This window comes from Pseudophryne corroboree, chromosome 8 (genome assembly GCF_028390025.1).
Source record: "Pseudophryne corroboree isolate aPseCor3 chromosome 8, aPseCor3.hap2, whole genome shotgun sequence".
In the NCBI taxonomy this organism is placed as follows: Eukaryota; Metazoa; Chordata; class Amphibia; order Anura; family Myobatrachidae; genus Pseudophryne; species Pseudophryne corroboree.
Window position 1 is genome coordinate 369,630,719 of NC_086451.1, and position 23,145 is coordinate 369,653,863.

Below are 23,145 nucleotides of genomic sequence, written 5' to 3' on the forward strand. Positions count from 1 at the left end.
ATTTTGTGCATTAAACAAAGTGTGTGTACATTCACACAATTCATTAATGTTTCATATACACCTTATACACACAGCCTGAAGGTCATTTAATACAATATTTTTAATAACTTTGTGTATTAAACAAAGTTTGTGTACATTGAGCCATCAAAAAACAAAGGTTTCACAATCTCACTGTCGCTCAAAAAAGTCCGTATTTCGGAATATTTGGATATGGGATACTCAACCTGTACTGGGTTCTGCTATGTGAATTTTGGCACTGGCATCTGCTTGTTGCTATGTCCATCTTTGTATGTGATGCTCATTTGTAGCCATGTTGTGTTCCTGATTTACTTTATTTTTTGAAGTAAAAAAAAATAATACAAAAAAACTTGTTTGTGTGTTTTATTAAAGGTTATGCACTATGGAAAACTGTGCCCTGTAAACTTTAACATGGCATATTGACATTTCTGGAACAAGGGAACAATCAGAATATTCATACAAACATTGCATATTAAAATATAAAACATGTATGCCTTGCACAACACTTAAGTGGCCATATAAAAAAAAACAAAAAAATTAGGAACTTGGGTTACTAGGGGCAACATGGCATAGTATTAGATATGGACACATATTCCCACAAAATACAAAAAAATTGTATTAAGTAACATTAATAGGCCCTACACACATGCCGATCTTTCTGCACGATATGAACGAGATAACGTTCATATCGTGCAGTGTGGAGTCACCAGCGAAGAACGATGCGCGGCCCCGCGCTCGTTCATCGCTGGGGACATGTCGGCTGTGCATGCAGGCCAATATGGACGAGATCGTCCATATTTGCCTGCAAGTCTACGGAGCCGGGTGACGGGGGGAGTGAAGAAACTTCACTCCCCCCGTCACTGCCCCCCCGCCGCCGGGTCGCCCGTCGGCCGTATCGGCCGTCGGGCATCTCGGCGGCACCTCGTTAAATGTGTAGGGCCCATAAGTGTAGGCTGCATTATATTGTTCATGTTATTTGGTATGTACAAAGGAATATGTCTGTCGAGAAGATTTAGCTGATGTAGTTTATAAGTTGGTTTATTCACACTTGATTACATTTGATAGTATTAAACAAATAATTAAAACATGCATTTAACATCAAAGTATTTAAAAAAAAAAATACAATGCATTATTTGTGAGTGTGTCAGATTTATAGGTGCTAACAATAAAAATGTTATGTGGCCATACAATTGCTGTTTGTAGTATTTTGTAAGAGCAGTGTTTGCCAAGTAATTGGTCAACAGGTGAATTCATTGGCAAATTAATTGCTAATTAGGGCAGACACACTTGTAACAGTACTTCACAAGTGCTGAGTAGCTGCAGACTTAGTCCTCGGCTGCGACAAGATAGCGAACATTTGTGTACATTTTACCATCGGATACGCATTTCTGCACAAAACACGCCTACTGCCGGTTGCCTACTCCCACACTAGCCGCCCACTTTCACGCCCATTTCATTAGATAGCGAAGCCGAGCCTCTGTCACGCCTCCGTCACTCCCTGTTTTCGGTGGTGTAGTACGAGCTGATTTTCAGTTAGTAATTTTGCACAAGCGTCGTATCGCTCCCTTTGCGCACGCGCATTTCTGCTTTCGCGCATGCGCAGTTTGCAAATTTTTGCCGTTTGCGGTGCGATGAACTGCTGCGAACAACTCGGAATGAGGGCCAATGTGCACTGCAGGGGAGGCAGATTTAACATGTGCAGAGAGAGTTAGGGTGTGTACACACGGTGAGATCCTTGCTATGTCCTATTTTTACTTGCGATTTCCCTTGAACTCCCCAGAGGCCAGATAGGACAGATTTTGACTAACTTTTCTTGAGATATGGACTATGTGTGCTTACGATTTTGGCTTATGTGAGATGTCATTGACATGTGAGATGAACTAGATAGGACACCGATCTAGCAAGGATTGACTTGCCTGCACAGCCTATCTTTTCTTGCGATGCCGACCTGGCGGGACCGCGCATCGGGATCGCAAGGTGACTTTCACCTTGCGATCTGCACTAACTTTTCTTACGATTTTGACTATATAGTCAAAATCTTAAGGAAAAATCTCACCGTGTGTACACACCTTTAGATTTGGGTGTGGTGTGTTCAATCTGCAATCTAATTTGCAGTGTAAAAATAAAGCAGCCAGTATTTACCCTGCACAGAAACAAAATAACCCACCCAAATCTAACTCTCTCTGCACGTTATATCTGCCTCCCCTGCAGTGCACATGGTTTTGTCCAACTGCTAACAAAATTCCTGCTGCGATCAACTTGGAATTACCCCCATATACATAAAAACATACAATTTTACAGCAGATAAGAACCACATGGTCCATCCAGACTGCCCTTTAGGGTTTAGGCATTAGGGTTTGTTTAGGGGTCTGGGTTAGGGTCAGCAACAGAAATCTTGGGGCTGGGTACACTGATATCGCTGGAGCATACAGTTTAAATAGCAATATTGGCACTGTAGCCCCATGTTTTTGCATCCCTGATCGTTGGGCTCCTTGAACCTCAGGGCCATGTAACCTTTGTTCCCCCCCCCCCCCCCAGCCCCCCCCCACCACCCCGTTGCCAGGTCTGTATACAACAGTTCTAGAGTGACAAGTAAACATTTAATGGAGCATAACAGAATAGACAGTGGACTTTGATGTAGCTATAAAAGCACTTTATTACATGAAACATTAAAACTATATATGCTTATTCTCCTGAATGGAGACGAATGTCAAAAAAAATGTATATTTCATTTTACAACTGAACTGCAGATTGGCAGCAATCAACTGAGCTTCTGCAACTTTTACCAAAAGCACTGTCCTCCGAGGCCTAGTCTGTTTTCAAATGCACATGATTAGAACACTGTGTAAAAAGTACATTACATTTATCTTTCTTATGTGATAAAGACGAACAATTATAGTTCAAAGACTAAAATGATAAAAGATTAAAAATGAAGAGTTTATGGCAGAATGAATTGTTCCTATATAGACAAAAGGAGGAAAACGCGTCGAGCATCTTGCTAAAATGTGTTGACACAAGCCTGAGGATCCATCACATTGTGGCGGGAAAAATGACCTTCCGATATCCATACACTTTGGTTAAATGGCTCTGGAGGTACACTGGTGTGAAAACTTCTGCTGATCAGGCTTTCAGGCCCAGTAACCGTGCGGTGTTCAGCACATCATCCCGAGTAAGGTAGCATCCGCAAAGTTGTCTAAAGCCTGTAAAGGACTCCCGTCCATGCAGTACCCTCCAGTTATCAACAAACAGTACCTGGAACAAGATGAATTATGAGATTAGATTCTGGACACACCATGGCCCTCATTCCGAGTCGTTCGCTCGGTATTTTTCATCGCATCGCAGTGAAATTCCGCTTAGTACGCATGCGCAATATTCGCACTGCGACTGCGCCAAGTAATTTTACAATGGAGATAGTATTTTTACTCACGGCTTTTTCATCGCTCCGGCGATCGTAGTGTGATTGACAGGAAATGGGTGTTACTGGGCGGAAACAGGCCGTTTTATGGGCGTGCGGGAAAAAACGCTACCGTTTCCGGAAAAAACGCAGGAGTGGCCGGGGAAACGGGGGAGTGTCTGGGCGAACGCTGGGTGTGTTTGTGACGTCAAACCAGGAACGACAAGCACTGAACTGATCGCAGATGCCGAGTAAGTGTGGAGCTACTCTGAAACTGCTAAGTAGTTTGTAATCGCAATATTGCGAATACATCGTTCGCAATTTTAAGATGCTAAGATACACTCCCAGTAGGCGGCGGCTTAGCGTGAGCAACTCTGCTAAAATCGCCTTGCGAGCGATCAACTCGGAATGAGGGCCCATGTACAGACCACTTATTATGGACATTATACCAGTCAGTGCGGCGAGGTCAATGGCTGGGGAGGCGCTGGTTTGTATCACAGACTAGCTCTACCTCCTGACTGCACATCACTGTATTATACATTTCTGTGTAAAAAGCATTCCACCTACAGTATCATGCTACATCATGGTCATTCACCTTCTCTGTCTATTCAGCAGTGTGTAAGTAAATCTAGCATGAGGATTTTAAAGCATACAGTATGTGAGAACCTGAGATATAATGATGTAAACTGGCCAGCACTCACAGGTATGCTTTACAAATCAAAGGCTCCTAAATATGCTGAATAGATTTCTACTGGTTGCTCAATAACAACTTGTCAGACACATCATTTGGTGAGAAAACGGACGTCATGTGATAGCAATCAACAAAGATTTTGCATGAATTCATGTGCACCTATATGTTTTGCTTAACAAAAAACAAAAAATAAGATTTTAATACCTACCGGTAAATCCTTTTCTATTAGTCCGTAGAGGATGCTGGGGACACTTCAAGAACCATGGGGTATAGACGGGATCCACAGGAGACATGGGCACTTTAAGACTTTCAAAGGGGTGTGAACTGGTTCCTCCCTCTATGCCCCTCCTCCAGACTCCAGTTATAGGAACTGTGCCCAGGGAGATGGACATTTCGAGGAAAAGGATTTATTGCTAAACTAAGGTGAGATACATACCAGCTCACACCTCAAGCACGCCGTACAACATGGCATTCAACAACGCAAGTCAACGGCATGAACAACATCAGCAACAGGCTGACCATAAACGTAACACAACATGTATGTAACAATAACTAATAACTGCAGATACAGTACGCACTGGGACGGGCGCCCAGCATCCTCTACGGACTAAAAAAAAAGGATTTACCGGTAGGTATTAAAATCCTATTTTCTCATACGTCCTAGAGGATGCTGGGGACACTTCAAGAACCATGTGGTTTATACCAAAGCTCTAGAACGGGCGGGAGAGTGCGGATGACTCTGCAGCACTGATTGACCAAACATGAGGTCCTCATCAGCCAGGGTATCAAACTTGTAGAACTTCGCAAAGGTGTTTGAACCCGACCAAGTAGCCGCTCGGCAAAGTTGTAAAGCAGAGACCCCTCGGGCATCTGCCCAGGATGAGCCCACCTTTCTGGTAGAATGGGCCTTCACCGATTTCGGTAACGGCAATCCAGCCGTAGAATGAGCCTGCTGAATCGCATGACAGATCCAGCGCGCAATAGTCTGCTTGGAAGCAGGAGCCCCAATTTTATTGTGAGCATACAGGACAAACAGAGCCTAAACTGAGCCGTTCTGGCAACATAAATTTTCAAATCTCTTACTACATCGAGAAGCTTCGATTTCAGCAAGGCGTCAGTAGCCACTGGTACCACAATAGGCTGGTTCAAGTGGAACGATGAAACCACTTTTGGCAGAAACTGCTAACGAGTCCTCAATTCTGCTCTATCTTCATGGAAGATCAAATAAGGGCTCTTGTGAGACAAGGCCGCCAATTCAGACACCCGCCTTGCGGATGCCAAGGCCAACAACATGACCACTTTCCAAGTAAGGAATTTCAACTGTACCTCCTGTAAAGGCTCAAACCAATGAGGTAGAAGGAACTGCAACACCACGTGAATATCCCATGGTGCCACAGGGGGCACAAAGGGAGGTTGGATGTGCAATACACCTTTCACGAAGGTCTGAACTTTTGGAAAGGAGTCCAATTGTTTTTGGAAGAAAACCGATAAAGCCGAAATTTGAACTTTAATTGAGCCCAACTTTAGGCCCGCATCCACACCGGCTTGTAGAAAATGGAGAATACGTCCTAACTGAAATTTTTCCGTAGGAGCTTTCTGGGATTCACACCAAGACACGTATTTTCTCCAAATACGGTGGTAATGTTTAGACGTTACTCCTTTTCTGGCCTGAATAAGAGTGGGGATGACTTCCTTGGGAATACCCTTTCGGGCTAGGATCCGGCGTTCAACCTCCAAGCCGTCAAACAAAGTCGCGGTAAGTCTTGGAACACGCACGGCCCCTGTCGTAATAGATCCTCACTCAGAGGAAGAGGCCAGGGATCTCATATGAGTTATTCCTGAAGATCTGGATACCAAGCCCTCCTTGGCCAATCTGAAACAATGAGGATCGCTTGAACCTTTGTTCTTCTTATGATCTTTATCACTTTTGGAATGAGTGGAAGCAGAGGAAACACGTACACCAACCGAAACACCCACGGTGTCACTAGGGCATCCACTGCTATTGCTTGAGGGTCTCTCGACCTGGAACAATATCTCTGAAGTTTCTTGTTGAGGCGAGATGCCATCATGTCTATTTGAGGAATTCCCCAAAGACTTGTCACTTCTGCAAAGACCTCTTGATGAAGACCCCACTCTCCCGGATGGAGATCGTGTCTGCTGAGGAAGTCTGCTTCCCAGTTGTCTACTCCTGGAATGAAGATCGCTGATAGAGCGCTTGCATGCCTTTCCGCCCAACGGAGCACCTTTGTGGCCTCTGCCATTGCCGCTCTGCTCTTTGTTCTGCCCTGGCGGTTTATGTACGCTACTGCTGTTAAGTTGTCCGACTGAATCAAGACGGGCCGATTGCGAAGATGTTCCGCTTGCAGAAGGCCGTTGTGAATGGCCCTTAACTCTAGAACGTTTATGTGTAGACACATTTCCTGGCTTGACCATTTTCCCTGGAAGCTTTCCCCCTGCGTGACTGCTCCCCAGCCTCAGAGACTCGCATCCGTGGTCACTACGATCCAGTCCTGGACCCCGAACCTGCGTCCCTCTAGGAGATGAGAGCTGCACAGCCACCACAGGAGTGAGATTCTGGTCTTGGAGGACAGGGTTATCCTTCGGTGCATGTGCAGATGGGACCCGGACCACTTGTCCAATAGGTCCCACTGAAACACTCTGGCATGGAATCTGCCAAACTGAATGGCCTCGTAGGCCGCCACCATCTTCCCCAGCAACCGAGTGCATTGATGGATCGATACTCTTGCTGGTTTTTAGAATTTGTTTGACCAGGTTCTGAATTTTCAGAGCCTTTTCCACTGGAAGAAAAACTCTCTGTAATTCTGTGTCCAGAATCATTCCCAAAAACGACAGCCGTGTCGTTGGAACCAACTGCGATTTTGGGAAGTTTAGGAGCCAACCATGTTGCTGCAGAATTGTCAGGGAGAGCGTAATGTTCTGCAGTAATTGGTCCCTGGATCTCACCTTTATCAGGAGATCGTCCAAGTATGGGATAATTGTGACTCATTGTTTGCGCAGGAGAACCATCATTTCGGCCATTACTTTGGCGAAAACCCTCGGAGCCGTGGACAGACCAAACAGCAACGTCTGACTTTGATAATGACAATCCTGAACTGCAAACCTCAGTTAAGCCTGATGTGGAGGATAAATGGGAACATATAAGTAGGCATCCTTTATGTCTACCGACACCATAAAATCCCCCTCCTCCAGACTGGAGATCACAGCCCGGAGAGATTCCATCTTGAATTTGAATTTTCTCAGGTAGAAATTGAGGGATTTGAGGTTCAGGATTGGTCTGACTGAGCCGTCTGGCTTCGGGTCCACGAACAGGCTTGAATAAAAGCCTTCTCCCTGTTGCGAAGGGGGAACCCTGACAATGACGTGATTTCGACACAATTTTTGTATTGCGGCGCATACCACTTCCCTGTCTGGAAGAGAAGCTGGTAAGGCTGATTTGAAAAATCGGTGAGGGGGGACGTCTTGAAACTCCAGTTTGTACCCTTGGGACACTATTTCTAAAACCCATGGGTCCAGGCCTGAACGAGCCCAGAACTGACTGAAGAGCCTGAGACGTGACCCAACCGGTGCGGACTCCCGCAGAGGAGCCCCAGCATCATGCGGTGGACTTGGCAGAAGCCGGGGAAGACTTCTGCTCTTGGGAACCGGCCACGGCCGGTGATCGTTTACCCTTTCCTCTAGTAGCAAGGAAGGAAGACCCCCGGCCTTTTCTGTATTTATAGGGCCGAAAGGACTGCATCTGATAGTGTGGTTTCTTTTGTGGTGCAGGCACATAAGGTAAAAATTACGACTTACCCGCGGTAGCCGTAGATACCAACTCAGCGAGGCCGTCACCAAACAATACACCACCTTTATACGGTAGAGACTCCATAGCTTTCTTGGAGTCAGCATCAGCATTCCATTGATGAATCCACAATGCTCTCCTAGCTGAGACCGCCATGGCATTGGCCCGTGAACCCAAGAGGCCAATATCTCTCGCAGCTTCCTTTAGGTAGACTGCAGCGTCCCTGATATGACCTAGTGTCAGAAGAATGCTATCCCTATCCAGGGTATCCAATTCAGATGACAGGTTATCTGCCCATTTTTCGATAGCGCTACTCACCCACGCAGATGCAATGACTGGTCTGAGTAGCGTACCCGTGGAGATATAAATGGATTTCAATGTATTTTCCTGCCTACGATCCGCAGGATCCTTTAGGGCTGGCGTGTCAGGGGACGGAATAGCCACCTTTTTGGACAGCCGTGATAAAGCTTTGTCCACAATGGGGGGTGACTCCCATTTTTCCCTATCCCCAGAGGGAAACGGATACGCCACTACAATCATTTTGGGAATCTGAAACTTTTTGTCAGGATTTTCCAAAACCTTTTCACAAAGCGCGTTCAGTTCATGAGAGGGAGGAAATGTTACCTCAGGTTTCTTCCCTTTATACATACAGACCCTAGTATCAGGAACAGTAGGGTCCTCAGTGATATGTAATACATCTTTTATAGCCACAATCATGTACTGAATGCTCTTTGCCAGTTTTGGATCTAATCTGGCATCACTATAGTCAACACTTGAGTCAGTGTCCGTGTCGGTATCCGTGTCTGCCAGCTGTGCAAATTAACGTTTTTGTGACCCCAAAGGGGTCTGGACTTGAAACAACACATCCTCTACGGATTTCTTCCAAGCCTGGTTCTGAGACTCATGTTTATCCAATCTTTTATTAATCAGAGCCACATTTGCATTCAAAGCACTCAAAACATTCACCCAATCCGGTGTCTGCGGTGCCGACAGGGTCATTCCCACAGCCTTTTGTGTCCCTAACACAGTCTCCTCCTGGGAAGAGCACTCCGCCTCAGACATGCCGACACACGTGCACCCACCACACGTAGATACACTGGGCCTACAGGGGACAGACCTACAGTAAAGCCTGTCAGAGAGACACAGAGGGAGATAAAGCCAGCTCACACCCCAGCGCCTAAACCCGGTCTGAACACTACAGACAATGTCCCAGACCTGCAGCGCTTTTATAAACTAATATAATGCACCAAAATCGCTGTGCCCCCCCCCCCCTTTTTCACCCTGTTAGTTGTACAGCAGTGTGAGGAAGGACCAGCGTCTCTGCAGCCTTGTGAAGAGAAAATGACGCCGGGCTGTGTGCTGTGAGGGCTACGCACCGCCCCCGTACTGGCGCGCTTCCGACCCGCTCATTTTTAAACTTTTTTACACTGGCGGGGGTCCGGACAGTGCCCAGGCACTTAGTCTGCTGTTGCCAGATAGATATATGAGGTTTATATGCTGCCCAGGGCGCGTGCCCCCCCTCCCCCACCCCACTGCACCCTGTAGTGCTGTTGTGTGTGGGAGCATGGCGCGCAGCGCGGCCGCTGTGCGGAAGCCGTCACTGAAGTCTTCTGATCGCCTTCTACTCTTCTGACTTCTGGCTCTGCAAGGGGGGTGACGGCGGGCTCTGGGAATGAACCCCTAGGCGTACCTAGTGTTCCAAACCCTCAGGAGCTAATGGTGTCCTGTAGCCAAAGAAGCAGAGCCTTTAAACTCTCAGAAGTAGGTCTGACTTCTCTCCCCTAAGTCCCACGAAGCAGGGAGACTGTTGCCAGCAGTGCTCCCTGAAAATAAAAAACCTAACAAAGTATTTTCAGAGAAACTAAGTAGAGCTCCTCAGTGTGCATCCAGTCTGCCTGGGCACAGATTCTAAACTGGAGTCTGGAGGAGGGGCATAGAGGGAGGAGCCAGTTTACACCCCTTTGAAAGTCTTAAAGTGCCCATGTCTCCTGTGGATCCCGTCTATACCCCATGGTTCTTGAAGTGTCCCCAGCATCCTCTAGGACGTATGAGAAACACAGTAAATATTTTTTCCCTAAGGTATAGTGTGAAGTAGTACATCACACTTTGTTATATTTAAAAATACAAAATGTAATAAAAAAAACCCAAACAGTCTGTATGCTTTTGAAGGGAGAGAGTGTGCGTTAAAAAAAAAGGCGCATATCAAGGAACATTATTCCCCAATTGGCATTTTTCAATCACAGCAAGACTATCATCAAAACACTGTGCAGGGCCAGTAGATGGCAACACTGTCCACAACATGGGAGGAACATTTAAGGAGACAATCCAGAGGAGCGCGTTGCTATAGCGGAAAACTGACCAAGGCAGAGAGATGAGACTCTGGCATGTAGAAGCAGAACCAAAGCAAAGGGAAGAAAAATATATAGTACCTGGAACAAGCAGATATGAGAGAGATTCATTTTGGAGGGATTATTTCTACAGGCAAGTAACCCTCTACTTTCTTGTAAGTAGTTTGTGCAAGGGGCAAGTGAGAATGCAGGTCCAAAAAGAAAAGGTCCTAAGTAACCGTTTGAATGTGAAAGTGTGGCTGGCTTATCCAAGTGCCTAGTGATTATTACTGTTTTGATCTGTACCACAAGTGGTTTCACAAAAATAATTAAGGCTGCTGGGTAATATTTGAAGAGCTTGAGGTCAAACCAATTTTTTTTTTTTATATTTGTCTCTTGCTACCTTTTCCAAAATTTGGGCCCATCCATCCTCTACAATTCTGAATGAGATCTGATTAGAATGCAGTATTATACATGTCTGCCAAACTAGAAATGATTGGGTAATGGTGTTATACTATATTGCTTAGGAAGGGGAGTATACAGAGGACAGGCACCCTCCACCAGCTCCTCTGCGTCCTTCTCTTTCATCTGCACCATTTCTGCCAGTCATATCCATTACTCCCACGTGACCACTTAATTTTGCTCATTGCATTTTAGTTAGTGGTGGCTTGAGCCAGTTGCGGCCCGTGTAAATAAAACAAAATGTTGAGTGAATTTTATAAAAAAATGGAATGTGGTAGCAAGTGTGTGTGTGTGTGTGTGTGTGGTGGGCGGGGGGATTTGGAGCGCGGATCGGTACCCCCGATATCACACAATTTATGGATGAAGCCTTTTGCAATTCAGAAAAGGCACATCCCCTGTAATGGGGCAGCCAACAGTTGTCTAGCAAAGCTCCTTTCTTCGCACAACTCTGCCAACCTTCCATAGTCCCAAATAATACACAGATGTTTCTAACTTTACCTTTTTGCGGGGTGATCAAACTTTATAGGAGTGACATGTAGTAAAGAAAAATAAAAAATAGGATTTTAATTACCTACCGGTAAATCCTTTTCTCGTGGTCCGTAGAGGATACTGGTCCACATTAGTATCATGGTGTATAGACGGGTCCACTAGGAGCCTTGGGCACTTTAAGAAATCAATAGTGTGCACTGGCTCCTCCATCTATGCCCCTCCTACCAGACTCAGTATAGAAACTGTGCTCGAGGAGACGGATTTATGCTGAGGAAGGATGTAACAGAACAGTGGTGAGATTTGAACCAGCACACACAAACAAGAGGAAAGCCATGCTAACCAAACATGAACAGTAATTTACTTAAAAGTAAAAGTGCAGGAAAAACGAAGCACTGGGCGGGCGCCCAGTATCCTCTACGGACTACGAGAAAAGGATTTACCGGTAGGTAATTAAAATCCTATTTTCTCTTACATCCTAGAGGATACTGGGGTCCACATTAGTACCATGGGGATGTACCAAAGCTCCAAGAACGGGAGGGAGAGTGCTGAGGTTCCTGCTGAACTGATTGACCAAACTAAAGGTCCTCAGAGGCCAAAGTATCGAACTTGTAGAACTTAGCAAACGTGTTCGAAACCGACCAAGTATCTGCTCTGCAGAGCTGTAAAGCCGAGACAGGAAGAACCCACCGACCGAGTAGAGTGGGCCTGTACTTTAGGAACCGGCAATCCTGGTGATGAAGAAGCATGCTGGATAGTAAGCCTTTGAAGCAGGACACCCAATTTTCTTGGGATCATAGAGAACAAACAGCGAGTCAGATTTCCTGTGACGAGCTGTCCGCTTCACATAGATCTTCAAAGCCCTCACAACATCCAAGGACTTTGGAGGTAGCAGAGGTGTCCAAAAGCACCGGAACAACAATCGGTTGGTTGATATGAAACGCAGACACCACCTAAGGAAGAAATTGCTGACCAGTTCTGAGTTCAGCTCTATCTTCATGAAAAATCAAATAGGGACTCTTGTGAGACAATACCCGCAGTTCCGACACACGCCTTGCGGAGGCTAAGGCCAACAGTGTGACGGACTTCCACGTAAGAAAATTTATGTCAACCTCCTTTAAAGGCTCAAACAATTTCGATTGTAGGAACACCACGTTAAGATCCTGAGGTTCCGTGGGGGGCACAAAGGGCACTTGCATGTGCAGAACCCCCTTCAAGAACGTCTGAACCTCAGGGAGGGAAGCCAATTGTTTCTGGAAGAAAATGGATAAGGCCAAAATCTGGACGTTCAAGGAGCCCAAACGTAGGCCCACATCCACCCCTGACTGTAGAAAAAGGAGAAAACGTCCCAGATGAAATTCCACTGCAGGAAATTTCCTGTTTTCACACCACGAGACATATTTTCTCCAAATAAGGTGGTAATGTTTAGACGTTACCTTTTTCCTGGCTTGGATCAGGGTTGACCTTGTCCGGAAATGCCTGTCTGGGCTAAAATTTGATGCTCAACTTCCATGCCATCAAACGTAGCCGTGGTAAGTCTTGATAGACGAACAGCCCCTGTTGTAGAAGATCCTCTCAAAGAGGTAGAGAACACGGGTCCTCTAGGAGCATCACCAGTAGATCCGCTTACCAGGCCCTTCTTGGCCAATCCGGAGCAATGAAAATTGCTTGACCCTTTTTATTCTTTTGAGAATTCTTGGGATCAGTGGAAGAGGTGGACACAAGTAAACCATCTGGTAGACCCATGGAGTCACCAGCGCGTCCACCGCCACTGCTTGCGGGTCCCTTGACCTGGAACAATGCAGCTTTAGCTTCTTGTTGAAATGAGAGGCCATCATGTCTATTTTGTGGAATTCCCCACCAACATGTTCAAGACTCGAACACCTGCGGGTGAAGGCCCCACTCTCCCGGGTGGAAGTCATGTCTGCTAAGGAAGTCCACTTCCCAGTTGTCTACTCCCGGAATGAAGATTGCCGACAGCGCCACCGCGTGTCTTTCTGTCCAGAGGAGAATTCTTGTTACCTCTGACATTGCTGCTCTGCTCTTCGTTCCACCCTGTCGGTTTATGTACGTTACTGCCGTCACATTGTCCGACTGAATCTGAATGATGGGATCTTAAAGAAGATGCTGAATCTGAATGGCGGGATCTTGAAGAAGATGTGATGCTAGTAGAAGGGCGTTGTATATGGCCCTTAGTTCCAGAATCTTGTGGTTTCCTGACTTGACCATTTACCTTGGTAACTGTTCCCCCTGGGTGACTGCTACCCAACCTCTGAGGCTTGCGTCTGTGGATAGCAGAATCCAATTCTGAATCCCGAACCTTCGACCCTCGGTCAGGTGAGTAGTCTGAAGCCACCACAGAATAGAAATCCTGGCTTTTGGTAACAGACGTATCCTCTGGTGCATGCGAAGATGCGATCCGGACCATTTGTCCAGCAGATCAAGCTGGAAGAGCAGCACATGAAACCTTCCGTACTGCAGAGCCTCGTAAGAGGTGACCATCTTCCCTAGAAGGCAAATGCATAGATGCACCGATACCCGGTTTGGTTTTAGAACATCCCGCACCATCGACTGGATTACCAATGCCTTTTCCAACGGAAGGAATACCTTCTGTTCCTCCGTACCCTGTATCATCCCCAGGAACGGAAGTCTCCGTGTTGGTTCCAGATGGGATTTTGGTATGTTCAGAATCCATCCGTGATCCTGAAGTAGTCTGGTTAAGGGCAATGCTGTCCAACAACCTCCCCCGAAGGCGCTTTTATCAGCAGGTCGTCCAGGTACGGTATTATGTTCACTCCCTGCTTGCGGAGGAGAAACAGCATCTCTGCCATTACCTCGGTGAATACCCTCGGTGCTGTGGAGAGGCCAAATGACAGGGCCTGAAACTGGTAGTGACAGTCCTGTAGTGCAAATCATAGATAAGCCTGATGAGGTGGCCAAATCGGAATATGAATAAATGCATCCCTGATGTCCAGAGACACCAGAAATTCCCCTTCCCCCAGACCTGAGATCACCGCTCTCAGACACTCCATCTTGAACTTGAACACCCGTAATTACGGGTTCAGTGATATGAGGTTTAAAATATGCCTTACCGAACCGTCCGGTTTTGATACCACAAACAGGGTGGAGTAATAACCCTTGTTTTGTAGTTGAGGTGGAACTGGGACAATGACCTGAGACTGTACCAGTTTCTGAATGGCTGCCTGTAAAGTCATACTTGCTTCTGGAGAAGCTGGTAAGCCTGATTTGAAGAATCTGTAAGGTGGGAGTTCCTGAAACTCCAGTCTGTATCCCTGGGTGATAAGGTTTTTTACCCAGGGATCCTGGCAAGATGTTGCCCAAATGTGACTGAAAGAATGTAACCGGGCTCCCACATGCCTGTCTCCCAGGCAGTGGGGTCCACCGTCATGCTGAAGGCTTTGAGGAAGTAGATCCGGAGGTCTGTTCCTGAGAACCTGTAGCTGCTGGTTTTCTGGGTTTACTTTTATTGCCTTTGAAGGCTGAAGAAGAACCTTTGGGTTTGCCTTTAAATTTTGCTGCCTGAAAGGACTGCAGGGTTGGAGCAGAGCAGGTTTTCCTAGCTGGGGGTGCTGCGGAAGGAAGGTATGTAGACTTACCCGCCGTAGCCTTGGATATCCATGTATCCAGTTCATCTCCAAAAAGGGCCTCACCTGTGAACGGTAGGCTTTCCATGCCTTCCCTGGAATCCGCATCCGCAGTCCACTGGCGTATCCACAATCTCCTGTGTGCTGACACTGCCATGGCAGTGGTGCGTGCGTTGAGCAACCAATTTCCTTTATGGCCTCCACCATAAAGTTAGCAGAGCCTTGAATATGCTGTAAGAGTAAAATTATCTCCCCCCTGGGTAAGGAATCTAATCCGTCAATTTGGTTACCTGACGACTTAGCAATGGCCTTAGTGATCCATGCACTATTGCTTTAGTGGGACTCTGGGCTACCCCAGCAGCAGTATATAAAGATTTGAGAGTGGTCTCAATCTTGCGGTCAGCTGTGTCCTTTAAGGATGCTGCCCCAGGAACAAGTAAGACTATCTTACGTGACAACCTAATCTTTCAGGGATCTGAAACTTTTTGTCATGATTAGCCCAAGTTTCTTCAAACAGGGCATTCAATTCCTTTGATGCAGGAAACGTAGCTGAGGATTTTTTACATTAAAATAAGATTCCTCCTCTACCTCTGCCACCTTGTCAGGAATGTGCAGGACATCTCTAATAGCTTCTATTAGGGCCTGTATTCCTCGTGACAGGATAGCATCCCCCCCCACTCGCATCCACTCCACCCTCCTCTGGGTCTGATGTATCATCATCAGTATCAGCCTGTATGAGCTGGGCCAGAGTACGCTTTTGTAGGCAAATGGCGAGAATATGAGACGCTGGTATGGGAACTGAATCCCTATTCATCAGGTCATCCTTAAGAATTGCGTCTCTCTCTCAGTATGGGATAATTTAGTAGAACCATTAAATATCAGCCCTTTAATGGAATCTAACCATGGTGGTTCTGCCCCACTAGCCTGAGAATGTGTACTATTCTGGGTACAAGGTAGAGAGTCTCCGGGGGAGGATAGACACTATGCTGTGCAGGAAACACAGTCCCTGGACATGGTAACGTGAAGGGACACACACACACACACACCCACGCTCAGAAGGTGAAACACAGTTTAACCCACATAGAGCCCGCAGGGAGACACAGAAGATGGAGCCAGACACACAGCGCCCTTGTAGCTAAGTGAAACCAAGCCGAATCGCCAGGCTAAGTCCCTTAATAGGGCTTAGTATTCTACCCCCCTCCCCCTTTCTAAGACCCCCTGGTACCGCTGAGGAGACGTGGAGTCTTGGTGGAGGAGCTGCGCTTCCCTGTGAATCCTGTCAGTGTAAGCTGCAAAGGAAAAATGGCGCTGGAGAGCTGCTGGATCCGCTCATAATGAAGCCCCGCCCCCTTAATGGCGCTCGGCTTCCCGCTTTTTTTATACTGGCCTGAGGTATTTTTGTGTCTAACAGAGGGTTAAACCCCTTGTTAGGTATGTTAGCCAGTGTGGCTCAGCGCGCCCCTCACAGCGGGACATACTACACAGTATGTCCTCCTGAGCCCCCTGGAGCATAGCCTGCACTCAGAGTTGCGCTCCTAACCTTGTGCCACCATTCCCGCCAGCGACCCGCTAACTGGGACGCAGGCGCTGTACTCACCACTCTTCTATCGTCTGGCTCTGTTAGGGGTGGCGGCGTGCTGCAGGAGGGTACACTCACCGTGGTGGGGCTTGCGAATGACTCCCTCAGGAGCTCAGTGTCCTGTCAGCAGAGAAACGAGACCATTAACTCTTTAGGAAGTTGGGCCGTTCTCCCCCCTAAGTCCCACGAAGCAGGCAGTCTGGTGCCAACCAGACCTGCCTGAAAACAACAAACAGAAAATAAATGCAGAAAACTCTTCAGGAGCTTCCAGCGACAGGACCGGCTCTTTCGGGCACATTTTCTAAACGGAGTCTGGTAGGAGGGGCATAGAGGGAGGAGCCAGTACACACTATTGATTTCTTAAAGTGCCCAAGGCTCCTAGTGGACCAGTCTATAACCCATGGTACTAACATGGACCCCAGTATCCTCTAGGACATAAAAGAAAGATGAATATAACACTAAAAATAAAAAAGAACATCTACTACAGTGGTTTAGTCGGACCAGTTGGGCTTTATGCCGGGTATGTCACCCTCAGGTAACATTTGACGGTTACACGCTCATTTGCAGATCTCCCATGGGGAGAAGTCATCCTCCGTTGTTGTGTCCATTCTGTGGAGAGGCCCTTCATGTGGGAGGTTATGTGCAAGATTGCGTTTGGTCTTGAGTTTTTTAAATGGGTACAGCTACTATATGATCCAAAGGCAAGGGTCTCAGTTAACGGGTTTATTTCCTCATCTTTTTCCTTATCCCGAGGCACAAGGCAAGGCTGCCCCCTATCCCCGACTCTATGTGCCTTGGCCATTGAGCTGCTGGCTTATATTCTTAGAGCTTTCTCAGACATCATAAGTCTGAGGGTGGCTAGTAGGGAGGATAAAGTAATCAAACAGGAATAAAAGATTTTCAGTATAAAGAGTTACTTTATCCTCCCTACCAGCCACCCCCAGACTTATAATTGCTGAGGAAGCTCTAAGATGCCTATAGTTCTTCAGGTAAATGACCAGTTTGGTTTATATTATGGTATTAAAATTAACTGGGACCAATCCTTTATTACTCCTCTCAGAGGCATGTGTCCTACGGTGCCCCTTATATCACTTCGCCCTTCATTAGGTTAATCAATTTAAATATTTAGACATCTGGGTGACGAATTATATAAAGCTTAATATAGAGCTATTGTTTGGTAGTGCGACCCAGTTGTGATGGTTCACTAATCTGTGTGAACCGTCGCTCCTGCATTTGGTTGAATGTTTTAACTATTACCAGATCCACTGGTGGCCTGGCCCTCCCTCACTTTAACTTCTATTATTATGCGCATCTATGGTGGTTATGGCTTCAGGATACCTCTTGTGATGTTACATGTTATATTGGTTGCTCAGGGTTTTCCTGGCTTTACCCCTCTACAGGTGTTGCTGGCAGGGAGAGTTTTTTTTATCATGGCCCACCCATTATTAATGCAAGCCATAAAGGTCTTCGAAGTTGGCGTCTGGCATTTTGCAATTTACCTGTGGACCTAATGCATAGTGACCATTTGGTGTCAGACAAGGTCAACAGTCAATAGGTTATCTGTCTTCTGGATACCTAGGAGGGTATGTCCCAGCCCCCTAGTAACGGACAGGCTACCTTGCTTCCCTGGCCTTAAAATGTACTTAACCACTTAACTGACGATTTATTTCGCAAAAAAAAAACGCTCCAAAATTGTCGTTTTTTTAAATGAGTGAATTAGGTGAAGAATTTGAATTTAACCTTATCCCAAATGATTTTAGTTACAAAAAAAAAAGAAAAAAAAAAAATTTTTTTTTGAAAATCCCCCAAACATCGATCGAGAACATCGCGACCATCGGAACATCTGGAACATCGCGACTTTCATTTTGAAAGCTGAGACAGCCTCGAGGTATGCAGGGGAGGGTCTGGGGGCAGCTAGGGAGGGTTTATTTACACTCCCCAGCGGCTGCCATTGTCTACAGCCGCTGGAGGGGACAGATCCTGCCGTGCTGACCGATCAGCAGTGATCGGCAGCACAGCAGACAGGGGGAGAGTGCAGGGAGGCAGAGGGACCTTCCGTTCCCTCTGACAGCAGCCGCTGCTAACACTCTTTATCTGACTGGTCGCATCCCGTGCGACCAGGTCAGATAGAGCACTTGCAGGCATGGTCGAATCTGATGCGACCATGCCAGGCAAGTGGTTAATGGATTAGATAGTTGGTAAAGATCACTGCCTTTACCCAATCCACTAAATTTACCCTAATACCCACATACAAACCCCTTAACTAACCCTAATACCCTAACGCACTAACCCTAATAGGCAGGCTGGATGGGCCATGTGGTTCTTACCTGCCATCAAATTCTGTGTTTCACTGACTTAGGGACTAATTCAGAACTGATCGCTGTTGTGTGAATTTGCTAGGCAGCCAATTATCGATCGACTGCACATGCGTACAGATCGTAGTGCGCACGCGCGAGGCCAAACTGCCAAAAATCCAGCATCTTTTTTGATCGCTAGGTGTATGCAAGTTGATTGACAGGAAGCCGCCGCTTGGGGGTGGCAACTGGGCGTTTTCTGGGCGTGTCAGAGAAAACTCAGGCGTGCTCAAGCGTTTTCAGGGAGGGTCTGTGATGTCAGCTCCGGCCCCAATCAGCCTGATTTTATCGCACTGTAGGAGCAGGTCCTGGCTTATGCACAGACTGGAAAAATTATTTGATGGGGACTGATTTGCGAACGGATTTGCAGCGGACAGGCTTTCGCAGAGATTTTTGCAAGGCGTACGCAGACTTGCACGGGGCGGGTATTCACTCTGTCTGGCCGGTGACTATCTTATCACAAACCTCTGCAAATTCGTAGGGAAGCAATCAGGCCTGAATTAGGCCCTTCATCAGAAAGTGGTCTTGTGTTAAACATTTTACCATGCAACAAAAGCACCAAGGAATGAGAAGCGCTAAAAACAGGGCTAAAGTATAATAAACCATTTCCTGTTCGCATTACGTGAAGTAATCACCACAAACTGATGTCAGATAAACTACAGCCTTGACGTTTTAAGAAAGAAGGAAAGAAAGAAAGAAAGAGAGAAAGAAAGAGAGAAAGAAAGAAAGAGAGAAACAGAGAAAAAGAAAAGTGGAAAAGAAATTAGCTCTCCAAACCTACCTTGCCTGGTTTCAGTTTCACCCACAGCTCATTCTCCGGCCTCCTGAGCTCGCTGGTCAGGGTGCGGTGCGCAGTATACCAGCGCCGCACTATGTCATAAGGGACTGTATTGATTACAGCGCGATCATAGTTGTTGTACCTGAAAACATATCCTTTTTACTAGTGAAATAGCGACATCTTACCAGACATGACTGAGCAAACAATGGGGCAGATGTATTAATCCTGGAGAAGGGATATAGCAGTGATAAGTGCAAGGTGACAACACACCAGCCAGTCAGCTCCTGTCGTTTTTCAAATCTTTAATGATTGGCTGGTGCGTTTATCACCTTGCACTTATCACTGATTTATCACTTCTTTATCCCTTCTCCTGGTTAATACATCTGCCCCACATAATTTAATGCATATTTTTGTTGAATACACACCATAATTAAAAAACATTGCAAATTTATAGTTAAGTGGGTATATTATATTTATCAAGCAGGGTGGTATTCAGTTTGCCGGCTGTTGGGATCCCGGCGACCAGTATACCGGCGCCGGAATCACGACGCCCGGCATACCGACAACTATTCTCCCTTACGAAGAAGCGGCGAACGCAAGAAGATTGACAGGCAGAAGGCGGACCTGGGCGGCAACTCACCGTTTTCAAGGAGTGTCCGGAAAAAACGTTCCGGAGGAGGATTCCTGACATCAGCACCAAGCCGGATCATCGCAGCGGGTGAGTAAGTCCGGAGCTGTGCAGAAGCTGCACAAACTTTTGTTTGTGCAGCTCTCTGCACAGCGGATTGCAGCCCTGCACAGCGAATCCCCCAGTTTCTGAGTAGCCCAGAACTTTCTCAGCCCTTGCGATCACTTCAGCCTGTCCGGGAACGGAATTGACATCCGACACCTGCCCTGCAAACGCTTGGACACGCCTGCATTTTTCCAAACACTCCCAGAAAACGGTCAGTTGACACCCATAAACGCCCTCTTCCTGTCAATCTCCTTGCGATCAGCTGTGCGAATGTATTCTTCATTAAATCCATCGCACAGCAACGATCCGCTTTGTACCCGGTGCATACGCATGCGCAGTAGTGACCTAATCGCTGCGTTGCGAAAAACGGCAGCGTGCGATCAGGTCGGAATGACACCCATTGTTGGCAGTCTGAAAGGGGTGTAACTGGTTACTATGACATAGGTCTGTATCGTTAGAACTTCCAGCCTGTGGTAAATGATGCTACTGAAATGGAAACAGCACCACTCAGTAACGTATACTTTGTATTATGCACATGCCACTCACCTAATCATATAAAGCTCTTTATTCCATGGATAAACATTTAATACCGGCCCGATCCCCACCATGTGATTGTGACTTCTTCCTGTATTCTCAATGTATTCATGTTTCATCGGAACGTTGCAGAGCAGGTCAAAATGTTCTCTGTGAAGCTGACGGACTTGTTCAGAGGCATAGAAGCCATCTACCAGCAGGGTGCGCCCCCCGGTGCCGTCATGCCGCAGACAATGGAAGAGCTGCATACTGCAACAGGTGGATACAAATGACAGAATCACCACAAGCCAGTAGGAGAAACACACACTTACCAAAACTCTGATTAAAGGAGGCTCAATAATAACAACAGCAGAAGCAGATTATCTTATGAAATAGTAACAACACATTCTTACAAGCAATGGGTCCAATTTAGATGCGGTCGCAAAGCGGCTACTGTACTCAAATTGGTCAATGTTTTCTTACTGCGCATGCACAGCGATTGACTAGTGATTAGATGCAAAGTGAGTGACAGGTAGACAGTGTTTGGGGGTGGTAACAGGGAGTGGTCAGCCAAACGTGGGTGGGTCATGGCTGTTCAGACGGCGTTTTCTGGGCGTGCATAAATGAGCAGTTGCACTCTTAATTGCTACTGGAGATCGCTCTGTGTCTCAGGAGAGCAGCTCAGCCTGAACATCTACAGAGGCACTCAGACTCTGCGACATGAACCGATTTCCTACGATGGTACCGATGTATCAGCAACTGAAGAGACAGCAGGGGACATTCCTATGCTTAGGATAGCTTCTGCCCATATTAGCATATAATCGTATTTGATAACTGCAGAAGATAACAACCACAGGTACCAGCGGGCCCGTTATTTCCCCGTATGCTGGTACTTGTGGTTCTCAAAGTACCAGCTTGCGGGGAAGGCTTGCTGGGACTTGTTGTTCTACTACAAAAAACAATATTCTTTCTTTTTACACAAAGGCTATCAGCCCCCCATCAACCGCTCACGAATGGGGGAGACAGTCTCAGGCTTCACCGCTGGCCCTTGGGTGGCTGGAGGGAGGGACCCCTTGATAAAAGGGGTCCCCACTCCTCCAGAGTACCCCGAACAGGGGTGACTAGTTGGGGGGGGTAATGCCACGGTTGCCGGACCAGTATAAAAGTGTCCCCCGGCTGTGGCATTATCTCTCTGACTAGTGGAGCCCGGTGCTGGTTTAAAAAATACGGGAGACCCCTACGTCTTTTGTCCCCCGTATTTTTTGAACCAGGACCGGATGCAGTGCCCAGTGCTGTTTTTTTAAATATGGGGCGATCCCAGTAATTTTCCCCCCTGTATTTTTACAACCAGGACCGGCTCGAAGAGCCCGAGGCTGGTTATGCTTAGGAGGGGGGACCCCACGCAATATTTTTTTGCTATTTTTAACACTTTCCACACTTCATATAATGTACACAATGAAGCCCTGCACGGATCTCACTGATCCGGCCGGGATTCATTGTGTTTTACTAATCACTCCCTTATAACACTGCCCGACAATACGAATCACATCGACATCGGAAAATACGAAAGAAGACAACTCGGCAGCTTAGTAAATGACATGCAATTTATTCAAAAAGTTGCAAAAAAAACCACGACCAATACAATTCGAGATGAAACTCCCACCAAATCGACAAAAATACGATTCTTAGTAAATATACCCCAAGTCTCTGAATCTGCTTATGTGCAGCGCCCGTGTTTTTTTTTTTTTTTTAATGACAATTCTGTTGTGTTTCCTATACAGCAGGGGTGGGGAACGTTTGGCCTGCGGGCCGGATCAGGCCTGCACAGCCTCTTCGTCCGGCCGGTGCTGCAGCCGCTGCTATGTGAGGGGAGGAGAGCGCAGAGCCTCTCCTGCCCCTCAATGCACTCAGTAATGTCCGGACTGCAGCACCGACTCCTGATTGGCTAATGAACCGGCGCCTCATTTGAGATACCCACCGCCGGAGACCGGACTTCACTGAGCATTGAGGGGCAGGAGAGGCACTGCGCTCTCCTCCCCTCACATAGCAGCAACAACAGCGGTGAGCAGCAGGGATGGGGGGACACTGTGGGGCAGTGTGTATCTGGCAGTGCACTACTGGGGGCATATATGTATCTGGACTGCACTGTTGGGGGCACCCATTTTTTGGCGCACGTGCCTTTGATGTGCATACACAGTACCACTAAGGTGCATATATACTGTGGGTATATCTACTGGGGCATAACTACTGGGGCCAGAACTACTGGGGGGCAGGCTAATTTTTAAGTTGATAATTTTTATATGACCCCCGAAGGATTTTATAAATATCCAAATGGCCCTTGGTAGAAAAAAAGGTTCCCCACTCCTGCTATACAGACTCAGTTGCACGCAAATATACAAGTGT

General features: G+C 46.9%; 1 protein-coding gene across 6 annotated transcripts in view; it reads right to left on the reverse strand.

Moving 5' to 3' along the window:
* Positions 1 to 368: 368 nt before the first annotated feature.
* TMLHE (trimethyllysine hydroxylase, epsilon) overlaps positions 369 to 23,145 on the reverse strand; it is a 101,782-nt gene continuing 79,005 nt past the window's right edge. For all 6 annotated transcript variants that reach the window (XM_063937567.1, XM_063937570.1, XM_063937568.1 and 3 more), the window contains 3 exons: positions 20,776 to 21,012; positions 19,500 to 19,638; positions 369 to 3,270 (listed from right to left, as the gene is read on the reverse strand). In XM_063937567.1, the coding sequence (XP_063793637.1) occupies positions 3,139 to 3,270; positions 19,500 to 19,638; positions 20,776 to 21,012 (508 nt within the window). In that variant the 3' untranslated portion in view covers positions 369 to 3,138. The remainder of the gene's footprint in view (positions 3,271 to 19,499; positions 19,639 to 20,775; positions 21,013 to 23,145) is intronic.